Raw genomic sequence first — 24,022 nt, 5'->3', positions numbered from 1 at the left:
AAAAGCTTAATTCTACCATTGCATGTATTTTTCAACTGTACTGGTTACAAAGTATCAGTGATAGTGTGCATTTAGCCTCCCTGAATGTGGGCCAAGTACAGCAATACATCTTCAGCTCGCATTTGCAATCTAGAGTGAGATTCCTCGGTGATTCAATAGTATTTCATGGCAGTAGCTGAGTATGTATTGATCAGGGCTGTAAAACCTGTTATCACAGCAGCAAATGGTGATGCACTCAACTCCCACACTTCCCATTAAAACATTTTGTCAGTGGATTGCTGTTTTTTTCTGGGGGTCAGGTATGATGGGAGCATCTACATTTATATGATGATGATCTTGAAAATGTAAAAAGCTAAATGTTGTTTTTACAAATTGCTCATTGTCTGTGTATGTTCTGTAAACTTTATTTTTAAATAACTATGACTTGGAATAACTGCTGGAGGGCAGAGAAGGGAACAGCTGGCTACAGAGTAAGTGAGCTGCTAATAAGGCTGTCAAGAGGAAAACAAATCCAGGAGTGGCAGGCCAAGAGCAATCAAGATAAAACCAGCTGACAAGAACATCTGACCAGCCGTGATTGGCACATATTACACATTTTCAGTTTCAGTTTTAGAAGATGAAAACTAAATGCAATTTGATTCCAAAGGAAAAAAATCTTCACATTCTATTGAGCAGCAGAAGATGTATAATGTTCAATATGTGTGTACCATTGTTCTTTTTAGTACTTTTGGCACGTCAATGAACTTGAGATCATCACAGCTTAACTTACATTGCAGTTATCTGTGGTCTTTGATTAAGAGTCAGAGTTGTTTTGTATAGTAAGAGTGTTTGTTTCCTTGTATGCTGGAATGTTTATCTCCTGAGTTGCGGGTAAAAAGGGAGATGAAGTAGAAATATAGAAATACGAGAAAAGGTCTAAGTTCATATTGGGCCCTTTGACTTCTTATCTGTGGTTTAGGCCTACCTTTAGTGTTTGTTACTGGTCACAATTTCTTTCTCTATTAAAATACCTAATATTACATTTACAATTACATTTTTAATTCACAGCATTCAGTGTCTTTGTTGCTAATTGCTTTTTACTTTTTAACCCTGTTTATCTTGCAGGAAAGCATCAGATACTTCTAAATGCTGTTTTCATCACTTCTCTCAATGACCTTACCAGTGATTTCTCCAAGTATCAGGAGATGATAGAAACCACTTTGGACATGAACCAGGTATACCAGTACTGTAGAAGGAAATCATTCTCCTAGGCGTCAGAATACTTTCTTCGAATGCTTCCTAAAATGTCCTTTTTCCTCAATAGTAATTTACTAATGAGCATCGTGTAGCTCCACTGAAACTCAACATAAAATGGCGTAAAAGTCACAAAATGTGTCAGTATTATTATGGAAGTCCATTATGCCTGGTGCTTTAAATTATATCAAATACAGTTGCCTATTTTCAGCTTTCATGCATCTTCCATTTGAAACGTGTTATGGTGGTTTATGGTGTATTACACTTTCTGCACAGGCTTTAAAGTGAATAATAAGCTCAAAGCTGAGAGCAGCAATGGAGATGTGTCCTCTCAAGCCTGCACAGCGTGTTGTAGCTCATCAATGGGCCGTGTTTTTTCAGCCTGCAGTATACACTGCACTGCAAAACACTGTTTAAAAACTAGACACCTGAAACAGAATAACCTGCAGTATAAAGGAGTGAAAGAACAAAGAAAGTAGCCCAGTGCACTTATGGAAATCTTTTTTTAATAATCTTGACAGAAGAGGGCAGTGTTCCTATAGCTACCTGTGGACCTATAAATCATAGTGTTGCATAAGAAGTTAATAGATATAAACTGACTTTGTATTGCCTGGTACATAACCTGGCCTTGAATAGGTTCCTAATTACAATGGAATCATGCACATATTGTTTCTTAATTTTATTTTATTCCAGTTTGAATAAAATTAAATATATCCCACATTATGTAGATTTCTTTACTGACAGCCACCTAAAAGGCTCTTGGGGAAAATCTGTTTCAAATATAGTGATAAGTTGACTTGTTCAATGGTGTCAGGCAGAAAGGTTTTTTATAGTAGTATTTTTATACTACTTATTTTAAAAAAAATGTATTTGAGTTGTCCCACCACTGCTTTTGCTTTTGGCTCTTAAAAGGGGCTGGGATCGTTAAACCACATTTGGGAATAGAACTGTAAAAGGAGATGACAAGGAAGAACTGTCATTAGAGATCACTGCACTGCAGAATCTCAGATGACATTTAAGGGCTGTTAATTCCCTGTAAAATGTGAAAGACATTTTTTACTTGTTAACCATGCTAATCTTCCTTTCTTTTAACCTGCTGCCACATTAGATTAGGAGGAGACAGACTGACATTTTCTACTTGCTGAGGCACAGTCTTTGGCTTCAGAGGAGGGCCTTATCAGCAATAACACCTTATTACTGTTCTGGTTTCTTAATACTATCAGCTGTTAATTACACAGCAGTCCTGCATCTTAGGCCATCAAAGGCTGCATTTTCAAAGCTGTCGCTAGACTGTCCTGTTGCTGCCTTTTGCCCTCTGTGACTCTCACTTCCATATCAGTGAGTGTCTGTATGGGGTTTGGTGGGTTTAATTTTCTGTCTGCACAGGGATAGTTCTATTAATGTGTGTGTGAAGACTTCAGATATACCTTAAGAATCTCTTTATTTGTGAGCCTTAACACCCGCTGAAACCAAATCCTGTCCTTAGCCTTCACTTCATCAGAATTAAGGGTTAATAGCTGGAAGCCCTGAATAGGTAACAGACTTGAGGGCCTCTGTATGGCTAAACCCCTATAAACCCAAACCCACTATAAATATAACCCCTATAGTGCTGAATTTGAATAAGATATAAGATAAGATCACTTTATTGGCAATATACAATTTCTTGTATTAGGAATTTGTCTTTTCGCATACCCCAGCTTGCTCTCCATGAGACACACAGACAGGAAGAGAAGCTCGGGGTCAGAGCGCAGGGTCAGCCATTTATACAGCGCCCCTGGAGCAGTTGGGGTTAAGGGGCTTGCTTAGGGGCCCAACGGAGTAGGATTCCTCTGCTGGCCGCAGGATTTGAACCGGTAACCTTCCAGCCACAGGCGCAGACCCTTAGCCACAGAGCCACTGCACAGCCCTGTTATGGAGATGCCTTGTGCTGCTAATATAGATTGTACGCTTGTCTGTGTTTGACTTCGGTCCTTCTCACCAGGTGGAGCACCACGAGTTCCTTGTGAAGCCATCTTTTGACCCCAACCTGAGTGAGCTGAGGGAGAAGATGGACCAGTTGGAGAGCAGCATGCAGTCGGCTCTGAACAGTGCTGCCAGGGAGCTAGGTGAGACCTCTGTTACTGCGCAGTCAGCGACCTGATGTACTGTAACTCTCATTTTAGCCTGCTGCCAAGCTGAATCAGTGCTGATTTTCCCACCTAATTAATTTACTTTGGAGAAAGTACTTTGCCTCAGTGTTAATTAAGGATGTGTACCACTAACCCATCCACCTGCTATTGGCATTATTTACAGGCAATTGTTAAAGTGCATATAAAAAAGCTTGTGTATACTGCATTTTTCCAGTGAGGAAATGTTCTCCTCTTGCACTGCAGCTGTTACTCAAGATTGCATGTGAAGCTAAAATACTTTTAAGTCACAAAAATCTATGTCAGATATAGATCTTATGCTGTTACCAGATATCATCATCTCTCACCTGCTAAGCTCCTAATGGACATGCTCTCTGACAGCTGATAGCCCTCCCATTCACTGCTCTAGTGAAAAGGATGTTGCTGCACAGTACAATTGCTTGTGTGAATTTATTTTCTTAAACAGGCAGGTGTTCCACCTAGTTCTGTCCTTTGAGAAGCTCCTGTCTTTGAATCTTGGAGCAAATACTTCACTAAACAGGGTCAGACCTAGACAGTTAGGAGTAGTTTGGAGTTTTCGGTCCCTGCTTGACTGAATCTGCTTATTTGGCTGAAAGTGTCTTTGTTTCAGGTTTGGATGCGGGCAAGACCGTGAAGCTGGAGTCGAATGCGCAACTGGGGTATTATTTCAGAGTGACCTGCAAGGAGGAGAAAAGCCTGCGGAACAACAGGAAGTTCACGACCCTTGACGTGCAGAAGAATGGAGTGCGTTTCACCAACAGGTGGGCAGAGTTGTAGCCTTCTGGTACGGTTTGTGAACATGTTCATTTAACATAATAAAATGTTTATGTATAACATGAGGTGAAAATAAGTAACATTTTGAAGTATAATTTTGTTTAGAGCCAAAAGCTCCTCCAAACAACTATCTCCAGTCAGAAAAAAAACAAAATGCATTTTGTTTAATTTGGCTTACTGACATAGGAAATAAAGACTGCTGTGTTACATTTTATTCCTCTATTTTAGCCATCGTAAAAACGCCATAGATCGGTCCATATTTTCTCACTATCTGCCAATGGCCTAGTGAAACAGTGTTGCCTTCCAGGAGATGTTACAGATCTTGTGTGGTTTTGTGGCAGTAGAGTTTGAGGGTCACAGCTCTCTTTCCTCTGAGTCTCCTTGGCTACAGAGGAGAGGAGGTATTTGAAAAAGGCATTGTCATTTCTTCGTTGATGCCTTACTTGTGTATGTATCCAGCTGAGTTAATATGTTGTTATATCATAAACCATCTCATTAGCATGCCATCAGCCTCCCATACGCAAGCCTTTGCATTACGTGTCTTTGTTCCTTTCTGTTTTATGTCTGTCAAGGGATAGATAAACTGTGGGATAAAAACAATTGTGTCATCATGCCAGGAAGTGTTTTTTTATTGTGCACAGCTTTCAGTATGTGAATATGAGTGGAGCGAGCGTAAGTACTCTTGGGTTAGCTCAATAAACAGGCCACAGTAGAGCCTTGCCAGACATCAATGTAGGTTTAACAGGATCAAAATGGTTATTATTGAAGAAGCCAATCTATTTAAAATTAATTACTCAATTTTAATTTAGTTTTTTTGTGGAATTACATTGGATTCAATCTCATTCAAGATCCCGTGGGGTTTCCTGCCCATTAGGTCTCTCACTTAATTGGCCTACTATATCTGTCATTAAAAAGGTATAAATCAGTGCATCCGGAAAGAAAGTAATCACTCAGTGTCTTTGGTACCCAGAAGTTTTAAATCATAGAAAACTGCGTTTTAACCTGGTGTTGAGCAAGCCATTCTCAAAATGACTGTTACCTCTTTGGTTTGCCTGCTTTATAACACGGGGTCTTCTCTTTTACTAACTCCAAGAGATTTATCGTGTTTTATATGGTTTGCTCATCTTTTCTGAACAATTGCTTCCCTTTGAAGTGCATCTCAAAAGTACAGCAGTGTCACTTTGGCAAAGAGGTGTTCAAAGCAGTGGCACCACTAATGTGCACTTATCAGCAGGCAGCTACCTAGATCTTCTGCACTGCAGTTTGACCCATTTATGATGAGAAATCAGCCAGGGGCCTAGAAATTCTGTGAAATTATCAGGGAGATATAAATAATTATGACACCGAGGGGAGGAGCTGCCTGGAGGAGCTGAGGGAAGCAGAGAACTACAGCTGACAGAGTTCCCCTCCCCCCGCTGACAGGGCACTGCTGGTCAGTTTATCAGAAGAACCAGTGAAAGCCTCTGTAGTGGTGTGGCTTCGTACCCATTGAGGTAATAAAGCCACCATGCCAGTCTGCCCACTTTACTTCCTGTTGTATTCCCTTAGTGTCTGAAGACAGCTTACAGGCCACAGAGAGCAGCCAGCCATTCTTCTTGCCACCTAAGTTGTTTGAGGTGTTGGAGGGTGTCTGAGAATATTTTACATAAAATAATTCCCCAGATCATGGATACTAGTTCCTGGTGTATCTCTATGGAAGACGCGTGTCCCCACAGTGTGTGAGGAGCTTTCCTGTGCTTAGGAAAGAGTAGGAAGCTGGGAAGGGCTGCAGAAATGCACATAGCACAACACTTTGATCTCCTTTAGGTTTTACGAGCTGCAGGGATCTGCACGAGTTGTGCTGATGAAGCAGAAAAGCATTTAAAACTTGACACTCCTTTCTCTTGCCGCAGGTTCAGTGAAAATATGGTTACAAGCTTGAAAAAGCCATCACCAGGTACTGGCTTCTAGGAGCTCTTGCAGCCCATAAAAGCTGAAATGGCTCAATTTGTTGAACAATGAGAGTTTGTTAGTAATTGTGATTTAAGAACCCTAGCCTGGAGAAGCATTATCATAGTATCTCACATGTATTACAATACAGCTCGCAAGGCTTCTTCATTCTTCACCAGTAATTGCACTTGTGCAATCATAATTGCAGTAATGATGGAAATTGCAACATGAAAAACAGCACATTTGTATGAAAAGTGCATGTTGCACATTTTAGAAATACAGCTGCTGCTTAGGTTTTCATACAAAACCTTGTGCAGCTGGCGACCTGGAGAAAAAAGGAAAATGTTTGCCTGTTTGTCAGAGCTTGTGCCTTGGTGTCAGGAGAAGCTGTGCGGCTCTTTGGTTATTTTTAACCTGCTGCCCTTTAATGTTCCGCCTCCCTTCAAAAGGAGGAAACCTGCCCTGAGTTTCCTACCGTTTCTCCAGAGCAAAACAGTCATTAAGGCCGCCTTATTGGTAAACCTAATTGGCTGCATCTGAAAAATCAATTAGTCTGGAGACCGCATGCTTGAGTAGTTTGCAGCAGTATTTTTTTCCTTTTGAATTATTTTAAATGCTTTTTTATCCTGCCTGTTTAGTTGTTAGTTATTGCAGAAACACAACCCACAGCGTTTGTTCCACAAATGGTTCCTAGGCGGTCTTGAACTGAAGAGCTGCTGAATACTGTTTGCTGCTTTTAAGTCAATGCTTCGTCTTGTAAAAGTAATATTTAAATACAGTTATGTACAATTAAAATAAAAACTAAAATGATGTCAGGATAGAGCCAAATAATCTAACAAACACTATTTGTTTACTCGTTTGAGTTGGATCAGTTTGAGTTGCAATTCTGACCTACTGCATTTTTCATTTTTAACCCTCGAATGGATTTTTAACACAACAGCGTCAAGTGTTATGTCTGTCTTGTATTTCTGTCCCTGTCAGTAAAGAGAGCAGTGTGTCTTTGTACTTGCCAGTGTAGCCTCTAACAAAGGCAACACTGGGTACCAGCCTGCCAGGGACTTGGTCAGCTGTCCTCTTTCACAGTCAGGAATGTTTTTTGTGCTATTAAAGTGTGAATATTGTGAGGTAGATTGAGGTGTTGTTTGCTTCACACTCAGCAGTGTTTCTTCTTTCCTGATTTAATGGACTGAAGTCAGAAGAACTACAGGGTTTTTGTATTTTTTCATCTTGCTTTTGAGATGCTAATAGCTACAGCTTTCAAGCCTGACCTGATTGTATCTGGCTGTGCTATCATGCATGTTTTTGAAATATTTTTAAATCAGTACAGAAAGTACATCTCCATTACAGTGATCCACTGTACCTCTGAGGTGGTGCTGAACAGAGCATTGGGCAGTCTAAGTAATCTCTCCCTGCAAGGGGCCTGTGTGACTGGGGGGAGAGTGGTCCAGCTCCTGGCTCTTCGAAAACCAAAAATAAGTATTCAGTTTAAAAAAGCTCACTCTAGGAATAGTTGGAAAGCGGTATAAGAGCTTTGAGCTCTGTCAGAAGTGAAAGCTGTATTACAGCTGGTGCAGCGTGTGGGGTTAAAATACAACAGCAGGGTTAATGCATCCTGGCTGACACAAACTGCCCGTCAGTCTGTCAGCTCTTCACAGTAAGCCAGCCAGGCTGACGTAGGTTCGCTCACTTGTAAGCTTTGCAGCTCGTAAGATTTTTCTTTTATCTTGGCTTCCCATCTCACGCAGGAAAAGGCCACTTCCCAGTGTACTGCTACTTCAGATGTTGCTGTGTAGAACCACTATGAGGGCGATTGCTGTCGAAGTCAGCAGTGTGGGTCTGGTGCTGTCTGTGCTGTGTGCATCAGCCTTAGTGTCAGCTGACACCTCATTGGCAGGATTCTAAGCGCAGAGGTCTTGTTTATCATAGCAGTTCTCACTGAGCCCTCCACAGATGCATTGGGTATCAGTAAACTGACTGAAAGAATGGGCTTTCTAAGTAGATTTTCCTTGACTTACAAATTTGATGATTTTTTTTTATGTACAGCACATTGCCCTTCTAACAGAATCAAGAGTGATGTGCTAGTTGGACTGTAGTTCAATGCTACGTTTTTAAGGCCACAGGACGCCGTTTCACGCTGGATGGGTTTTTGTTTCGGCTTGCTCTGTTGTCTTTCCAACCGCTTGTCATACACGTGCGAGCGCGTCCTGTTTGTGTGTCCCTCATGCGAACATTCAGTCTCAAGTGTTTATGCTGAAAGAACCACTCACTGCGAAAGTTACAGCTGCAGTCAAGGGAAGTCGGCACTGGAGGCAACTGGACAGGATGCGCACTGACCCGAGATGATCAAATCAGATTTGAAATGGGCCATTAGCTTTTAATGAAGTTTGCCACCCCCACACGTCTAAAATAAAACTGACTGTGGAAAAGTTCATCCTGCCCTCGGCTCTCCCTCCCTCCCAGGTGCCTGCCCTGCTGCTCTACAGAATAAGTGAAACATCAGCCAAAAACAAGTGACAACCTTATTATTATTATTGACACAGGCAGGCGGTTTGTGTGGGATTTCCTTGTAGTCTAAGCATTAACAAAGGTACTGTGCTATTTTCAGAAATCACAATTTTGTACATCAAAGAATCAGGATTGATTGTGCTTTGTTAGTGATAAAGTACTTTTATTTACCCAACGTCATAAATCTGAGCTGCAATATAGAAGAGGTGCATACGATCAAAACATACATGTTAAATACGCGAAGAAGCAAAAGGCAGACCTTAGGTCCTGGGAGGAGCATAAGTGGTTGAGATGTGTTTCTTAGATGCTGGGTCTGAAACACAATGTCCCAATGCAGGCAGCTAGAGCTGGGGGTGAAGCCAGCAGCACAAGGAGTCAATGGTGGAGATGTGTGAAAGCTCACGTTTTCGTTGTCCCTGTAATTACAGCAAACTCAGCTCTCTGAACGAGGAATATACCAGGAGCAGGGAGGAGTACGAGGAGGCCCAGAATGCCATTGTGAAGGAAATCATCAGCATCTCCACAGGTGAGGGCTGGACGTTTGCCATGTGTGCTAGTGTTCCTGTTCCTGCACCCCTCAGGTAGCCATGTTTGAAATGATCACTAAGGTCTTTTTTGTTGACTAAAGGTTAATGGTTTTTTTAGATGGAAGAAGATTTCTAAGACTATGGTATAATAACTTTACCAGTATAATCTGAAGCTAATCTCTGCTGTAGGGTTTGTACGAAGAAGTTTGCACAAAAAGTTAAGGTTTCAGGACTTTACATAAGGCTGCTTTGTAAGTGTAAGTTATGGGGCAGTCTTCAGAAAATGAAGCAATCTTCCTCTGTCCAGTAATCAGCCTGCGAGAGGTGTGTGCTGCACCAAGCAGAGGGAGACAACCTATGGAGACAGTCTTAACAGCAATTAATTCCTGGGCTTGTTTTTGTCTTGCATTTTTCTGACATGTTTAGAAATAACAAAGTAATAAAATTAGATGTTTTTATTTATTATTATCTTATTGTAATAATCATAATATTTATATAGTTACAACTCATTACTGTTCAGAAGGCTGAATACCTTAATAGGAAGGAAAGGTGCTGAAATAAGAGTGAATGTTCTGTGCTAGCAGTGCATGTTAGTTCATGAAAGCTAGAAATCGCTCTGTGTGACAGTGGCCTAAATAGTGAGTCAATGTGAAGAAGAACAATCGAGGTACCACTGTTGAAAAGTGGGCTCCAGCTGCCTGCTGTGCGAGACAGACCCCTGGCCTTGACATCCACCTGTAAGCCCAGGGTGTTGCTGGGATTCTCATCGTAAGAGCTTCAGAAAGGTTATGTATGAAAGGGAGGCTGTTGTAAATATGTGTTGGCTGATTGTTTGTTATTGCAGATAGCTCTTCCTGTTCACACTAAATCTCCTGCACAAGCATTGTGGGACTGACAGCATGAAAAATGATTCTGACGAGAGTACATTGCAGGAAGACAGCATGTGCCTCCTCCACAAGTATGAGGGTCGTAGCAGGGAGCCAAGCTGATTAAAAATCTTCAATTCTTGCATAGGGGTATAGAAAGCAATTTTCAAAAATGTAGGCAAGAATCCTCGGTCGTCTCATGTTTTTCCACTGTAAACATCTCTGCTTCTCTGTATCTGTGCTCAAAGCAGTACAATTATAAAATGATTGTATTGCTTTCATTGCTACCAAATTATCTGTAGTTTATTTATACTGCAATGTAATAGAGTCAGAATACAATTCAGACTTTGTGTGGTATTGAGGACAGTGTATGCTGGAATTGTTTTCCAGCAATGAGTTTAATAAAGAAGCGCATTCTTTTTTTCCCCTAAACGTTTATTTCTGTGTCTAAAAAGTCCATCATGAAAATCATTTTCCCTCACACAGTTGGCAAGCTTACTCAAAGAAGTTTCATTAAAGCAATTATGTAAATAAAGCTAATTTAAATCTATCCGTATGCTGCATAACAGACCCAATTTAAGGGCTGTGTGCAGTTCCTACGATAAAATGACTTTATACAGCCCCAGTTTGGTAGGTAATGACAGATTACTGCTGAGGTTTTAGCAAGAGAGAATAATATTCTAAGTCCTTTTCTGGAACACTTCAGAATGTTTCTGTATTCTCCTCAGATCTTGTATTTTAATGCCTTGAACTTACAACAATTGTGTACCATGTCAAAAGGCTTTAAGCAGAACAGTAATTGATGCATTCTGATAAAGAATTCTAAAAACTGGTTTTAAAAGGGCCAAAAAATATTTTGCTGATGGCTCACGTTTGTTAATTTGAAATAAAATATTTCTCTGTAGATTAGAAAATGGCTTTCTTTCTAATGACTTTACCCTGCATACTAATAAGGTTTCATCTTCAGGTTGCATTTAGTTTTTTCACTTGGGAGTTATAGAATGAGTATTAATTAAGTTGTTATTTCCTTTAATTCCAGTTCGACTAGGTTGTTGTTTCATTTTCTAGTGTCATGCTGCTTTGTGGCTTATTTGCAATGTTTCTGACACCTCTGTAGGTTATCCAGGACTTTGGTTAATATTTATTTTAGGCTAAAAATCCTAATTCTAGACAACATCTCATTTTTCTTGGTACTGGTTCCCGATTTACTCATATTCTTCTCTTAATTAAAGATTTAATTTAAACTGACCCTTCACTCTGTGCTTTGTCACATTCTTGTGTTTTTTTAATATACTCATGCATGTTGTCAAACCTCTTGTATTAAATTGCAAAGCATCTTCCTGTCTTAATAAACAATAAAGCCTTGGAGAATAAGGATGTTCTTATTTGAAAACATTTCAAATGACTCGTCTCCACAGGTCCTCCAGTATGTTATCTGCCAGTGAAATGTGAGGTTTCTGACACCTCCATAGGTTATCCAGGAAAGAATGCTGGTGTAAAGGGCTACTGAAGAAATTTCATTTTACCCAAATACCTTTTGCCTCATAGGACTTGGGTATTATCCCTACCTTTTTGAAGTGGGCAGGTCCGACATAAAGATATGCACTGTTTTCAGTACAGCACCAGATATAATATGGAATGGAATTCAAGATGAAACCGTTAGCTTGGCTTCGTGGGCCTGATGCAGATCGGTAGGTCCAGATTTGTGTCATGGGAGTGGTAATGTTTTGGGAAAGCCAGACATTTCTGCTATTGCTATTTTGGGGGTGAGGGGTGCTGATGTTATACTAAGTTTGTAGGGCTCTGTGGTCATTAATATGCTGTCCTCTCGCTGCTGTCTGAAATGAACAGCATCGGAGCCGTGCCCGGTCCCTCACCATGCTGCGTGTCTGTGCCGTTGCCTCAGGTTATGTGGAGCCCATCCAGATCCTGAATGACGTTATTGCCCAGCTGGATGCGGTGGTGAGCTTTGCCCAGGTGTCGAACGCAGCGCCCGTGCCCTATGTGCGCCCTGTGATGCTGGAGAAGGGGTCGGGGAAGCTGAGCCTGCAGGGGGCGCGTCACCCCTGCATCGAGGCTCAGGACGACATCGTCTTTATTCCCAATGACGTCAGCTTTATCCGCGGCCAGGAAACCTTCCACATCATCACGGGTGAGGATCTGCCGCTAGCCAGCGCCTGTCTATACGGGAAGCCCTTGACGTTTTCTGTCCGCATTCCTGCATTACCCTGAGAAATGCAGAGTTAATAAAGTGAGCTCCATAAAGCAAAGGAAGGACCGCTCTTAACAGACTCAAGTGCCATTCAAGCAATCCTAGCAAAGCCGGTCATTAATCAGAACAAGTTTCATTTTTTTTTCGGGAGGAGGCAATTAACTTATTTTAGGACCGTATGCTGCATCTCATTTGGAGCAGTTTTAAGTGGCCCTTATAAGTTTTAATTTTAGCTTCCTGGCTTGACCCACTTATGTTTTTTTTCCCATTTATTAACTAGTTATTCACTAGCAATACTTGTAGAAGTGAAATATTTCACCATAAAAGTTCGACCAACCATTGTATTTGATATAACAGTTAGAACGGACAAGGGTCACTGTTCAATAGTAGCTTTTACATCCATCCGGTGTGTGTCATCTGAAAGCACTGACTGTGGGTTGTCTTGCCTCACAGGTCCCAACATGGGAGGCAAGTCCACTTACATCAGGCAGGTGGGCGTAATCGTACTGATGGCTCAGATTGGCTGCTTTGTGCCGTGCGACTCGGCGGAGATCAGCATTGTGGACTGTGTGCTGGCACGCGTGGGTGCTGGCGACAGCACGCTGAAGGGCGTGTCTACATTCATGGCTGAGATGCTGGAGACCGCTTCGATCCTCCGGTAGGCCTTATCAATGGCTACCTTTAAAGCTAGCGAAGAAAACCGAGCATTGATACTGTTAGCCCTCATGGGATATAAACGGGAAACTTTCTGTTGGATTTCTTTTTAAACTGCCAAATGAAGAAATCATTGTTTGCTGTCAAGTTTCTCATTAGAGTCACCAAACAAAAAAAAATGCCAACTGAAATAAGAGTGGTTGCCATGACCACAGGAAAGATAGGGGAACAGCTAAATGAGAGGTAGAAGCAAGACGGAGTCTCGCTTGCAAAGATGTTGTTCTGAAAGATGTTTCAGGGCTCAGTGGTACTTTTAGAGAACACAGCTAGTTCATTTCCTGCACAAAGTGATTTCTGTTAATTAGTTTTGTTTGTGCACAGGGCTTGTTTCATTTGCCTCAGAACTTTACAGCAGAAAGAATATGGAGAACGATAATGTTTGTTTGCTCTAATTGAGACTAAAAATCTATTTTGGTAAGCAAAATACACTGATCACTGTGTGATTTTGTTTTTAAATTCAACTGAAAGGAACAGCTTTCACCAAAGCACCATGTAGTATTTACCATCAGCGGGGAGAACATAATACAGTGGTAAATGCCATATCACATTTCTGTGTTTGAGGTATTAAAATACCACCGTGAGTGTACACATCTTGTAGCTAAAGGATCTGAGATTTGTTAAAGCATGTGTATTGCCTCTCAGGTTAAGCATTTACTTCATATATCTAATGTGATCTTCCAGGGTCCAGGGAATATTATATATTCAATATTATAAATGGCAGAAATCATAGCTAAATTTTAACTGTTATCAATTCTAGAATTAGGAAAATTAAACTCTCTAGTATCTCCTAGGATGGCAGTTACTACTTGAAAATGGAGAAGAAGAGTCCTTAAAACCTAGTTGTATAGGTACTAGACAGCTTCTATGAATAAATGTATGATGAAAAAGTTTATAGCCATATAGCCAAAGTTTATAGCATTCCCAATCATATAAGCATTTGCCTGAAAGGCATCTGTGAGCTTGCAGTGCTAATTGTTGTAAAATGCATCTGGTCTCCCTGTGATGCTCCAGCTCTCATTGGCTTTGTGCACTGACGGTGGGAATGAGCGAAGTGAGGGTTTCTGAGAACATGTGCACACTGTGCTGTATTCATTCGCTAGTGTCAGTTATACTGATGAGCTGAGTTTGTCAGGGAGGAGAAATTCCAAATTGGGGTAGAGTTGACTATTAAATGTTCTTTTCACAGCACCTCAGATAAGTATAAATTCCACTTGGTTGAAGAAGCTGTTCTTAATGGAAATATGATATGGTTACATTTTGCTAGTGAAAAGCCTGTTGGAGGCTTTTGTGCATCTTAAGATCTTTGTTCACTTAGGTTCCACTCCTTTGTATAGGTCCAATTTTTGAATCTGTTGATGTTTTTTTCAAAATATATATGTAACTAGGCGCAATCCTCACCATCTCAAGACCACTAAGATTTGTAGTTAAAAATTTGGAGTGTGCTTCTTTTCTCCTGGGGCTCACGCCGTTGTCCTCTGCGTATGTGCAGGTCAGCAACGGAGGACTCCCTGATCATCGTTGACGAGCTGGGCCGAGGCACTTCCACGTACGATGGCTTTGGGCTGGCCTGGGCGATCTCGGAGTACATCGCCACACGCATCAAGGCCTTCTGCTTCTTCGCCACGCACTTCCATGAATTGACAGCTCTTGCTGAGCAGGTCTCCACCGTCAGCAACCTGCATGTCACGGCGCTGACCACAGACAACACGCTCACCATGCTCTACCGTGTCAAGAAAGGCAGGTGTCAGAGACGTGCACACATCACTGCTACCCATGCACAAAGTCCCGCATGTCTTGTCATGTCCAGTTCCTCTTTTCACAGTCTGTTTTATTTTTTCTTATCTTTCTATGGCATAGAGATGTTCAGTTGTATTTGTGTGTTTTGATTTTTGTATTTTGTGAACTCTCTTTGGCATTTTGGCTGGACTGCAAAGCAGCCCCAGTTTCTTTATTAGCAATTCATTCATTTGGTCATTTCACCAGTTTATGAACAGTCCTTCGCCATTGAACCAGATTCTCCTGTATGAGCCTCTTCTGAAAAAGGGACTACAATCCAATGAATTCCACTAGTACTGTGCAGTCACATCTGCTTGTCAGTGAAGGAGTAAAACTGAGACAGTCTGACTTTCAAGAGATCATTAATTATATTATGTGGCCGGCACAAAGAAATTGATAGAATTATTTGAGCTGTATATTATATACATTATATCAATTTCAAAGTAGCAATTCTTAAGGAGCCTCACTCATACTTTAGTAAAGCCCTTCTCTGAGAATTAATTTGCATTCTGCAATGAGAAACATATCTGCTGTCAGACACTCTCATTCCTTAATGCAGTGCAATATTATGCAATATACTGTTAGGTATACAGTAGTTCCTTTTATACTGCTGTATTTGTATTTTGGTGTGTATGTGTTCTTGAGTTCAGTTTACATTTATTACTGATCTGCCTTTGCGATTTAACAAATAAATATTCCCTTCGAGTGCTGCTTCTGTTGGATCTCCTGAAAAGAGGTCTGTGTGAGATTGCACTGCTTGGTTATCAGTCCTTTTACAGTTTACTGGAAGGGTGCTTCTCCATTGTGAATTGGCACAAGAGGCAGCCTTCTTGTGCTGGAGGAAGGTGGCTTAATTTATGGCTTGGTCTCCAAAGATGAATGGAGACGGGCTGCCTGCAGAGCCTAAGGGATTGGAGCAGCCTCTGGCTGCAGATCTCTCAAGGCTGGATGGCCACCTACCTTATCTTTGTGTTTTCACGCTGGTGCCGGAGGCCTGCTTATAGCATTGCAGGCTCAGCTCACCAATGTGTTTCTGTCTGCCCATGAATGCAACTGTCTGCCTCTTCTCTCTCTCTCTGCCATCACCAGCCACTGCTGATGGACTGTCTTTTGGAATGTAAGAAGTGTGTTGAACTGATATTCCCAACGTCTAGTTGTGCTGATACCGCAGTGACATAAATGCATCAGACTTTTTCATAGGAAACAGAATCAATGATGACAAGAGAAACAGGTTTCATGCAACACTGCTGTCAATTAGCCTTGTGCCTCAGTCAAGCCCTGTGGGGATCACTGTCAGGAATTATTAAGTAAGTCTTGATGTTTTTGAAGAGAAATGTCTTTCACTGTTTTTGCCAGCCATGTCTACATCCATGATAGTGTTTATCTAATTATACTTTTTGTTTTTCGTTTTTACCAGAGTTTTTTGTTTTCAGAAATTAGCAGGTGAATTGTGGATCCAGGAGTCTGCATTAGAATGTAACTGTAAAAGAGAAAACAACCTATGTGAACAATATATCAACAACATAACCTATGTGTGTCATATATAGTAAATGAAAAATACATGTGTTTTACAGGATTCATTTCCACACTTGAATGCTTCTTCACGGAACAGATATCCATGAAATACTTCAAACCAACACTGTGTGAGAGGCTGTCTCTGATCATTTAATGGTGTAATTTCCATGTAGAGATTCAAAACATGCCCATTTTTAGCTGCTTTCTGTGTCCATTCAAGAGAATTGAGTTGACTGGCAGTGTAAAAAATAATAAATAATGCATTTGAAAGAGTTCTTAAAGCACCTGCCTCGCCACAAAACCGCATCCCAGAAGTGAAAGAGAATTCAGACAGCAAAGCAGAGCTTTAACCAAGCAATCTGCAATTTGTCATTTTAATTTAGCAAAATGAAGTCTGGAGAGGTTGCACATTTCAGTCGAAATCCATGTGCTTAAATTGACTAGATGCTATTCCTGTATTCCCTTTATTAACTTTGAAGCCTATGAAGTTTATTTTATTATTGACTTGCATTGTAAGTGGAATAAACAGAGCCTTCCTTCGGTCCCCTTAACGTGCACTCATTGTGCGCCTAAAGGGACTCGGAGGTCAGAATGTAAAAGTGGTTAAATGATAAGGATGTAATTGCAAATGGTTTTGTGTTCAACATCGTTGTGGGGCTGAAATTCAAACTCCCAGGGCGGGGAGCGGGGAGCGGGGAGCAGGTTCGTCCCCTGAGCTGCGTCTCGAGTCGCTACAGGTGACGGTGTGTGCTCTCTGTCCTCCAGGCGTTTGCGATCAGAGTTTCGGAATCCACGTGGCAGAGCTGGCCAGCTTCCCGAAGCACGTGATCGAGAGCGCCAAGGAGAAGGCGCTGGAGCTGGAGGAGTTCCAGCATGTGGAAAGGTCGGACGAGGGCGGGGAGGGCCCTGCTGCCAAGAGGAGCCGCCTGGACCGACAGGTACTGTTCCCTCCGAGCCCGAGTGCAGCCGTGTGCTAGTACTGGGAAGCCATATAGTAACTATATACTGTGCAAAGTTCCTCTTGAAGAAAAATCATGCGGAAAAAGCTTGGTGACTCCTTTGCCTCCTACTATATCTATATGAACACTCTGTACTTCAATACTATTTAAGAATGTAGTGTTTAGATTCGTTACAGTAAAAAAGAAAATCTGCCGTTCAGATTGTTTATAGTCTGCACACATTTTTGGTCAAGTACTGAACTTTAACTGATATATTTGCTGTGTTTGTACAATGATCTTCTAAATGTATAGACTTCTGATATAAGCTTGGCCATAAAATTGAATTATCTCTAATATCCATTTTGGCTAAAGCAGTGGAATGTGACCACTTTTGTATTTTGCAATTCTACAGAAAAAAAATCCATTTATGTGAAAATAAAAATGGTGTTGGTTATCGACTTCCAGCTCTCGGAGCATGCTGTTCAGCAAATTACACAAAACAAATTTATGGAGGACTTTGATATGTAGTTCGCTGGTAATGAGTATAACAATGTACAGGGCTGTCTGTGCCCGTGGCTCTGTATACAGTACCTCTCACCAGTAGAGATCTATCGGGAAGTGCTTCCCCTGAATGCTGGACATCAGGCCAGCTTGGGCTACTCAGGCAGATGTTTCTCTCGCAGTGCATAGCAGTTCTCTTGATTGGTTGATTAACCTGGTTTTTGAAAGCATAACGGCCTGTAGCAGTTAAATCATCAATTGCAATTTACCTTCTCTTCACTACCGGTTCTTCCAGAACGGACCAGCAGCTTTGTTGTACTGTAGCTAAGCAGGAAATGTACATACTGTATCTTTGAGCTTGGAATGCATACCTCCGTTTTATGCATTTTCTTCTATGTTCCAGGAGGGTGAAAAGCTGATTGAGGACTTTCTTTCCAAAGTCAAGGCACTGCCAGTCTCAGATATGTCCGAAGAAGAAATCAAAGAAGAGCTGAAGAAAATGAAAGCAGAAATTTTGACAAAGAACAACGGTTTTGTGAATGAAATTGTTGCCCGTTCTAAAAATGCGCCATGAGAGCACTTAAGCACTTTTCTGCATCTCTTACTGTCGCCACACACCCTGTAAAGGGCTGGAGCAGGGACGGGATTGGTATTCTATGATTCCTGTTCAGTTTTAGAACAGTTTGTTTGCTCTGGTTTATTATTTTGTTCAGGTTTGTCTTCATATCTTCAGTCTTTTAGAAGACTAGTGAACATTACTTATGACCGAATTTATTAAATAAAGATCTCTAGTTTCTGGAACGTCTGTACCTCTGTCTACATTGGTTTCAATTTTATTTTAATCCTTTAAACGTTTTTTTCCTCCATATTTTAATATTGATGGATTAAGATGTGTGCTTATTATTGATTTGATATATAAATAAGATGGTCTTGACGATTAGGACCGAGATTCAGATACCTTGGGAAAAAATTCTCATTTTCAATAAATGTACCAGTCACATTTCTGAGGGCTACGTTTTGGAATGATGTAATGGAATCATAAAATTTTTTGTATACATTCTAAATTTATTTGGTCACTTGCCTTATGACCTGGATTTGAACAACTAAAATGCTGAACTGATTTTGAACCCTTGATGCCCTCTTGAGACAAGAGAGAGTGAAAATATATTGTATGCTGTCTGGACTGTTGTTAATTAGAGTTGAGAATGATCTATGGGCAGCTTTTATATCCTAGATGTCAGGTTCAAAATCTTGCAGAAAATTAAAAGATTTTTTAAACCCATTATGATTTAAAAAAGACTCTTCACATTGTTTTATAGACACCGTTGTTCTGCACTGCAAGGGGAATATTTTTCGGAGGTCTCTGATTCATCCATAAATGCCTCACAAATCACTGACACCCTTAAAAACATCGGGTAGCTTTTTGCCTGTGCTTTTATGGCAATTTTACATAAATGCTGGTGCCTATAGAGGCCAGTTCACAGATAATGGCTGACAGCAGTTCTGTAGATAACATGAAACAGCTATTCTTTCTTAAGAATAAGGGTTTTTTTAAAAAAATGTGTGTGTGGAGAGGATTGATTTGATTGGAGAAGAGAGATGTAGTAAGAAGGTTAAGACCTCTTTATTAGGAACTTTCTAAATGCCATAGCAGGGAGTCTCCGATCTGTTGTCTGCGATAGCATTCCTGCTGTTGAATTTCGGAGGAGTAATTAAGAAATATCCCAGGCCCAGTGCTCTGAGGGAGCTGGCGTTGGGGGGATTATAATCTGCCCCATTTAGATCTAGTGTCCTCTCAGTTTCAGATTTCAAAGTAAGGGAAAAATTCATATCTGATACTCGTGTCTTCTCCCTCCCCCTGGAACAAGGCAAATGAACCAGGGGATGAGAGAAGCAGCCTCCCTCACCGCCCCCCCACCCCCAATAAAAAAACTGGCTCCAGTCCTGAAATATCCCTGTTCCTCCAGAGCCAGTCACTCTTTAGCGCAAAGGCTCAAAGTGCCTTTTCCAGTCCTTTTCCCCTCTTTATATAAATGATAAAGGGTGGTGGGCTTCCTTGTACATGAGAAGTGTTGTAGGATCTACTGTGATTATGGGGTGATTATCACTTGTGTTCAGCTTCGCTTCTTCCTGCGTAATCTCCATTTTTTTACAAGGTCGTGTTGAAACGATTTGTGGGATTTATTGGGCTTGTTTTGTGCCAGGATTTTTTTTGTTATTTATCAGAGCTGACTTTGCTGGCCACCTGCAGCCTGCTCCCTATTAGATGAACTACAGTACAGCCATATGAAATGCACTTTGGCAGGACAACGGTACTGCAGTAATGACTCTGCTTCCCAGGTCTGTGGAGAGCATCAAGGCTGATGGCATCAAACTGCCAGTAATCTGAAGTCTGATGGGAAATGTTTCTGGTTCCTCCTGTAAGAGGTTTTTTTTTCTTTTCCCTACAGGTATGTAGAGAGATGATGAAAACTTGATTTTAAAATAAACGATATACCACCAAGATCAGACATCTAAAGACGTATAAGAAAGTTGTTCAGTGTGCAATTAGCCACTGAGCTTGTTTCCAGGACAAGATGTCAGATGAGGTCAACCTTAAAAGATCAGAGTATTGCAGCTGAAGGTGGTGGTGCTCCTAATTAATCTCAATTAATTAATATTTAGTCATTAATTTCACCTTGATGTGGAAGCTTAGCACTTTATAGCTAGGCAAACAAGAAAACTACTCTGCCTGTAGGGAGACAAGCTGGTCACTCTGCTGCTTGGCTTGTCTACACAGTTATTGCCGAGGTAAGTCAGACCTCCTGCTAGATGCCAAGGAGCAGTACAGGCAGCACAGCAGGGTTAGCTTCCAACACGTCAGATCCACTTTGATGAAACAGCCTCATTTTCAGGGTTGACAGTGTGTACACGATGACGTGTTGTCTGATGACCTTTTTGCTAAACCTTAAGATTATCAGTGCTCACTGCTATAGGGGAACTTGCTTTACACCCCTTAGCAACCTGTGAAGCAGAGGAAAAACACTGGGTTATTGCTCAATGGCTCTTCAGTGAGTGTGGAACTCCCTTGGAAAAATGAATTAAATACTCAAAAGCACAGCCTAGCACCTCCTGCAGCTCGGCTACAACACTCCTGCTGAAGAAAAGGGCCTCCAAGAGCAGAACCCAGAATCATCAATATCCTGCAAAGGTAAGGACTTTTTAATGTGGTCAGAATGTATTGGAAATAAAGTAAGTAGGAAACAAAGTGGTTCTGATATACAACCGAGAGCATTTATTCTGCCCTTCTTTATGGCGTGGTTTATAAACATTGATGACCTTCAGCCTGTCTTTGCTAAGAGAACTAACAAGGTTTCTAACCTGACAATTATAAGAACAAGGCAGAGGGACATCAGAATTTCAAAGAACATTTTGTTTTGATTGCCTTTTCAATTTAGAGTTTAGTACCCCCAACTGTTTCCCTGCCTTTTTTTTTCCAATAAAATAAAATTGGACTGTTCCAAATCATTCTGATTTCAATTTGTCAGGACGTTGACAGGTATTTTGAGATCTCAGCTGCACATAGCAGCAGTCTTTGTTCACCAGGTAGGGGCCCTTGAACGAAGCTGCAGGAATAAACTGGAATGATTAAAGGCTTCATACAGTAGCTCAGAACAACTAGCCACACCACTGCCTGCTCAGTGGGGGCAGTGAATGGGTTTGGAAAGGCTTGGATTAGGATCAGTGAAGTGTAAGCCTGCCTTTGCTCGGGCAGTTCATTCAAAGGCAGTAAAAGGAACAAAATTGGTTTGCTGCAAAGTGAGCAAAAAAAATGGATTGCAGCTTTCCTTTCTGCTCCTGCTTATGAATAAAAGAAGACTGTGGCTTTGGTGTCAGATGCTTAAAAACACATTCTATATCAGAGCAAGGAATGGTGTCAAGATGACATCTATCTTATGCTATTATAGGCTGTTTTATCATCATATGGCGTGTGACTGACAGCCCTAAATGGACAATGCAGTAATGCATGACTTTTACTGTGCAGGCTTTTTATACACTTCTCCAGCCTTTACAGATCAGCACGTTCTTCAAGGAGTGTTATTTTTTTAAATTGTGCGTTAGCCAAAGCAGGGCGACAGTTGGGGTCTGTGTTAATCTGCTACTAACAACCGTAGTGATGTACCGCAACACCGTACAGCAACGTTTCCGTTTTTACAGTGAGGTTGAGAAGTAGGCTTTGCATCTCTCAAATGTCTGATTAAAAAAAAAATCTGTGCTGTTAACGTCTAGATTCTGATGAGTAGACCAAACCAGTCAGATACCTTTCTGGTTTGTACTCTTGACAAACTGAAGCCTTAAGTCACGAAATGTCCAGTTTTTAAAACGCGTGCGTGTCTGAGGGATTGCTCAAATTCAGATGCCTCTCAGAGGATCGTGGAGTTGCTATTTAAAATTCAGTGTTGGACAAGTGTTTCAACACCGTACTCCCAGTTACCATGTCTGACTGCCTGAGCCATGCACAGACCAAACAGGAGAGGAAAACAAAAACAGCAAGAGGAAATATGACATTTAGAGAGGCAAAAGGTTATAAACTCAAGATTGCTTCCAATGCCTAATGAAACAAAAAAAAAAGGATGAACTATACAAATCTATGGTAATAAGAAAAAAAGCAATCTTGAAATACAGTTAGCCCCTTATTAAACATAAACTCTAAAGAAATGATCAGATAGGGTGCTAACTGCACTCTAATTAAAGGATAGGTCTAGGAAAGTGTCACCTGCACTGCGATAATGCAACATTTCCACTGCAGAGAGAAATGTGAAGCAAGTATGAGTCTGGCAGATGTGTGTAAGGGAGGATGAGTGACAGGTAACAGATGAACTCCGACAGGCTCTCGCCTCTCTCTTTCAAACAGCCCAGGACGGGGCAGCGAAACTGACGAGATCAGGATTGACTATGAATAAACAGATTGTTTATAGCTGACAGGAAACAGAGAAGATAAATATGTTCACTAACAATTAAAGTCACTGGTAAGGATTACTGGACTATACTGGTGGATTTGTATCCTGAGAAGTTGAACTTGAGTTAAAGTCCATGGAATTGGAATGTTCAGTTCCTGGTAGTGCCTATTTGGAAATTTAGCATGATTATGAAAAGCAATAAAAACTTAATGCAATTGATGAGATACATTAGTGTTCTTTTACATTTCTACGTATCATAGGCTTGTAAAATATAGGCATTCAGGACTGTCTGCTGAAATATGAAGCATATAGCTTAACTTCTATCACAACATGTTTTATGATGTTGTATATACTGTAGAACTAATGAGTACAAATCACAATTAAGCCAAAGAGAAACCCAGGCCTGGGGAAAACATCTGCAGAATAAATTTATTTGAATTTTGTACAGAAATATAAAAGTACAATCATTGGTATAAATGTGCAACTTGCAACCGTAATTCATTTCCATACATTAAATCAATGATGAAACACGATGCAGGTGACAGAGACAGAACATCATTGGAGTACTGATAAGTGACAGTGTGAATGTAAAATAATTAGCAACATTGTCCAGTGGATAAGAAACCATATGGTAGCAATCTAACCAATGAATCTGGAGCCTTAGACAAGCCCTGACCATGGCTTACAATGCGTATAGGAGTCTAAGTGCCTGCACTGTAGAGCTCTTTGTGGGTTTTGACAAACTAGCCCCAGGTCACTTGTGCTTGCCAGACCAGCCACAGCAGTAGAATAAGGTCTCTCTGGGGTTTAACAGTTCATACTCCAACCTAGTCAGATGTACAGGACTCATTAAACATTCAGTGTACCAACTGCAAAACATACCTGGTGTGTCACTGTCTGTGTGCGAGTTAATTGTGACTCATTGCAGTCTTCCAGTTGGGCTGCCTCAAATTTGAGAATAACAGACTTCTTCCCTGACCCTGCACCCTAGCTGTTGGTAGTATTGGTTCCCCAGACAAATCGACATGTCTGGACACAGTGCCAGGCAGTGCTAGCTTCACGTTTGGCTAAGACTGAGAGGTGTTTTACAGAACAGTGAATAAGCTATGATAATACTCATAATCTGATTTCTCAGTAGTAACAGTAGTTTCAAAGCAAAAAGGACAGATTTTTGCCATTGTTGTGCTAAAAAAAAGTCCAAAGACTGTGTATCTGGGGAGGCTCTTCATTCAATGGTTAGCTGGTTAGAAACCACAAACACAATATTGTTTCACAAAATTCTGTGGTACAAACAATGAAGGCTACAAATGTTTCCATGTTTAGTAACCTTTTAAAACTAATGTTTGCCTTTAATATTGCTGTATACAGGTATGTATGAAAAAATAGATTACGAATCTACTGTATATGGCATTAGAAAAACCAGTTATCACCTTTCAGAAGCACTG

The 24,022-nt window shown here is 40.9% G+C and overlaps 1 protein-coding gene across 2 annotated transcripts in view; it reads left to right on the top strand.

The window, feature by feature from the left end:
- msh2 (mutS homolog 2 (E. coli)) overlaps positions 1-18,438 on the top strand; it is a 43,427-nt gene extending 24,989 nt beyond the window's left edge. For both annotated transcript variants that reach the window (XM_088609686.1, XM_088609685.1), the window contains exons 8-16: positions 1,105-1,214; positions 3,215-3,338; positions 3,991-4,141; positions 9,017-9,114; positions 11,888-12,133; positions 12,647-12,851; positions 14,397-14,644; positions 16,964-17,136; positions 18,041-18,438. In XM_088609686.1, the coding sequence (XP_088465812.1) occupies positions 1,105-1,214; positions 3,215-3,338; positions 3,991-4,141; positions 9,017-9,114; positions 11,888-12,133; positions 12,647-12,851; positions 14,397-14,644; positions 16,964-17,136; positions 18,041-18,211 (1,526 nt within the window). In that variant the 3' untranslated portion in view covers positions 18,212-18,438. The remainder of the gene's footprint in view (positions 1-1,104; positions 1,215-3,214; positions 3,339-3,990; positions 4,142-9,016; positions 9,115-11,887; positions 12,134-12,646; positions 12,852-14,396; positions 14,645-16,963; positions 17,137-18,040) is intronic.
- Positions 18,439-24,022: the final 5,584 nt, after the last annotated feature.

Source organism: Lepisosteus platostomus, chromosome 17 (genome assembly GCF_059453375.1).
Source record: "Lepisosteus platostomus isolate fLepPlt1 chromosome 17, fLepPlt1.hap1, whole genome shotgun sequence".
NCBI lineage: Eukaryota > Metazoa > Chordata > Actinopteri > Semionotiformes > Lepisosteidae > Lepisosteus > Lepisosteus platostomus.
Note: the sequence above shows the minus strand (reverse complement) of the source record. Positions and strands in the feature narration are given on the sequence as shown.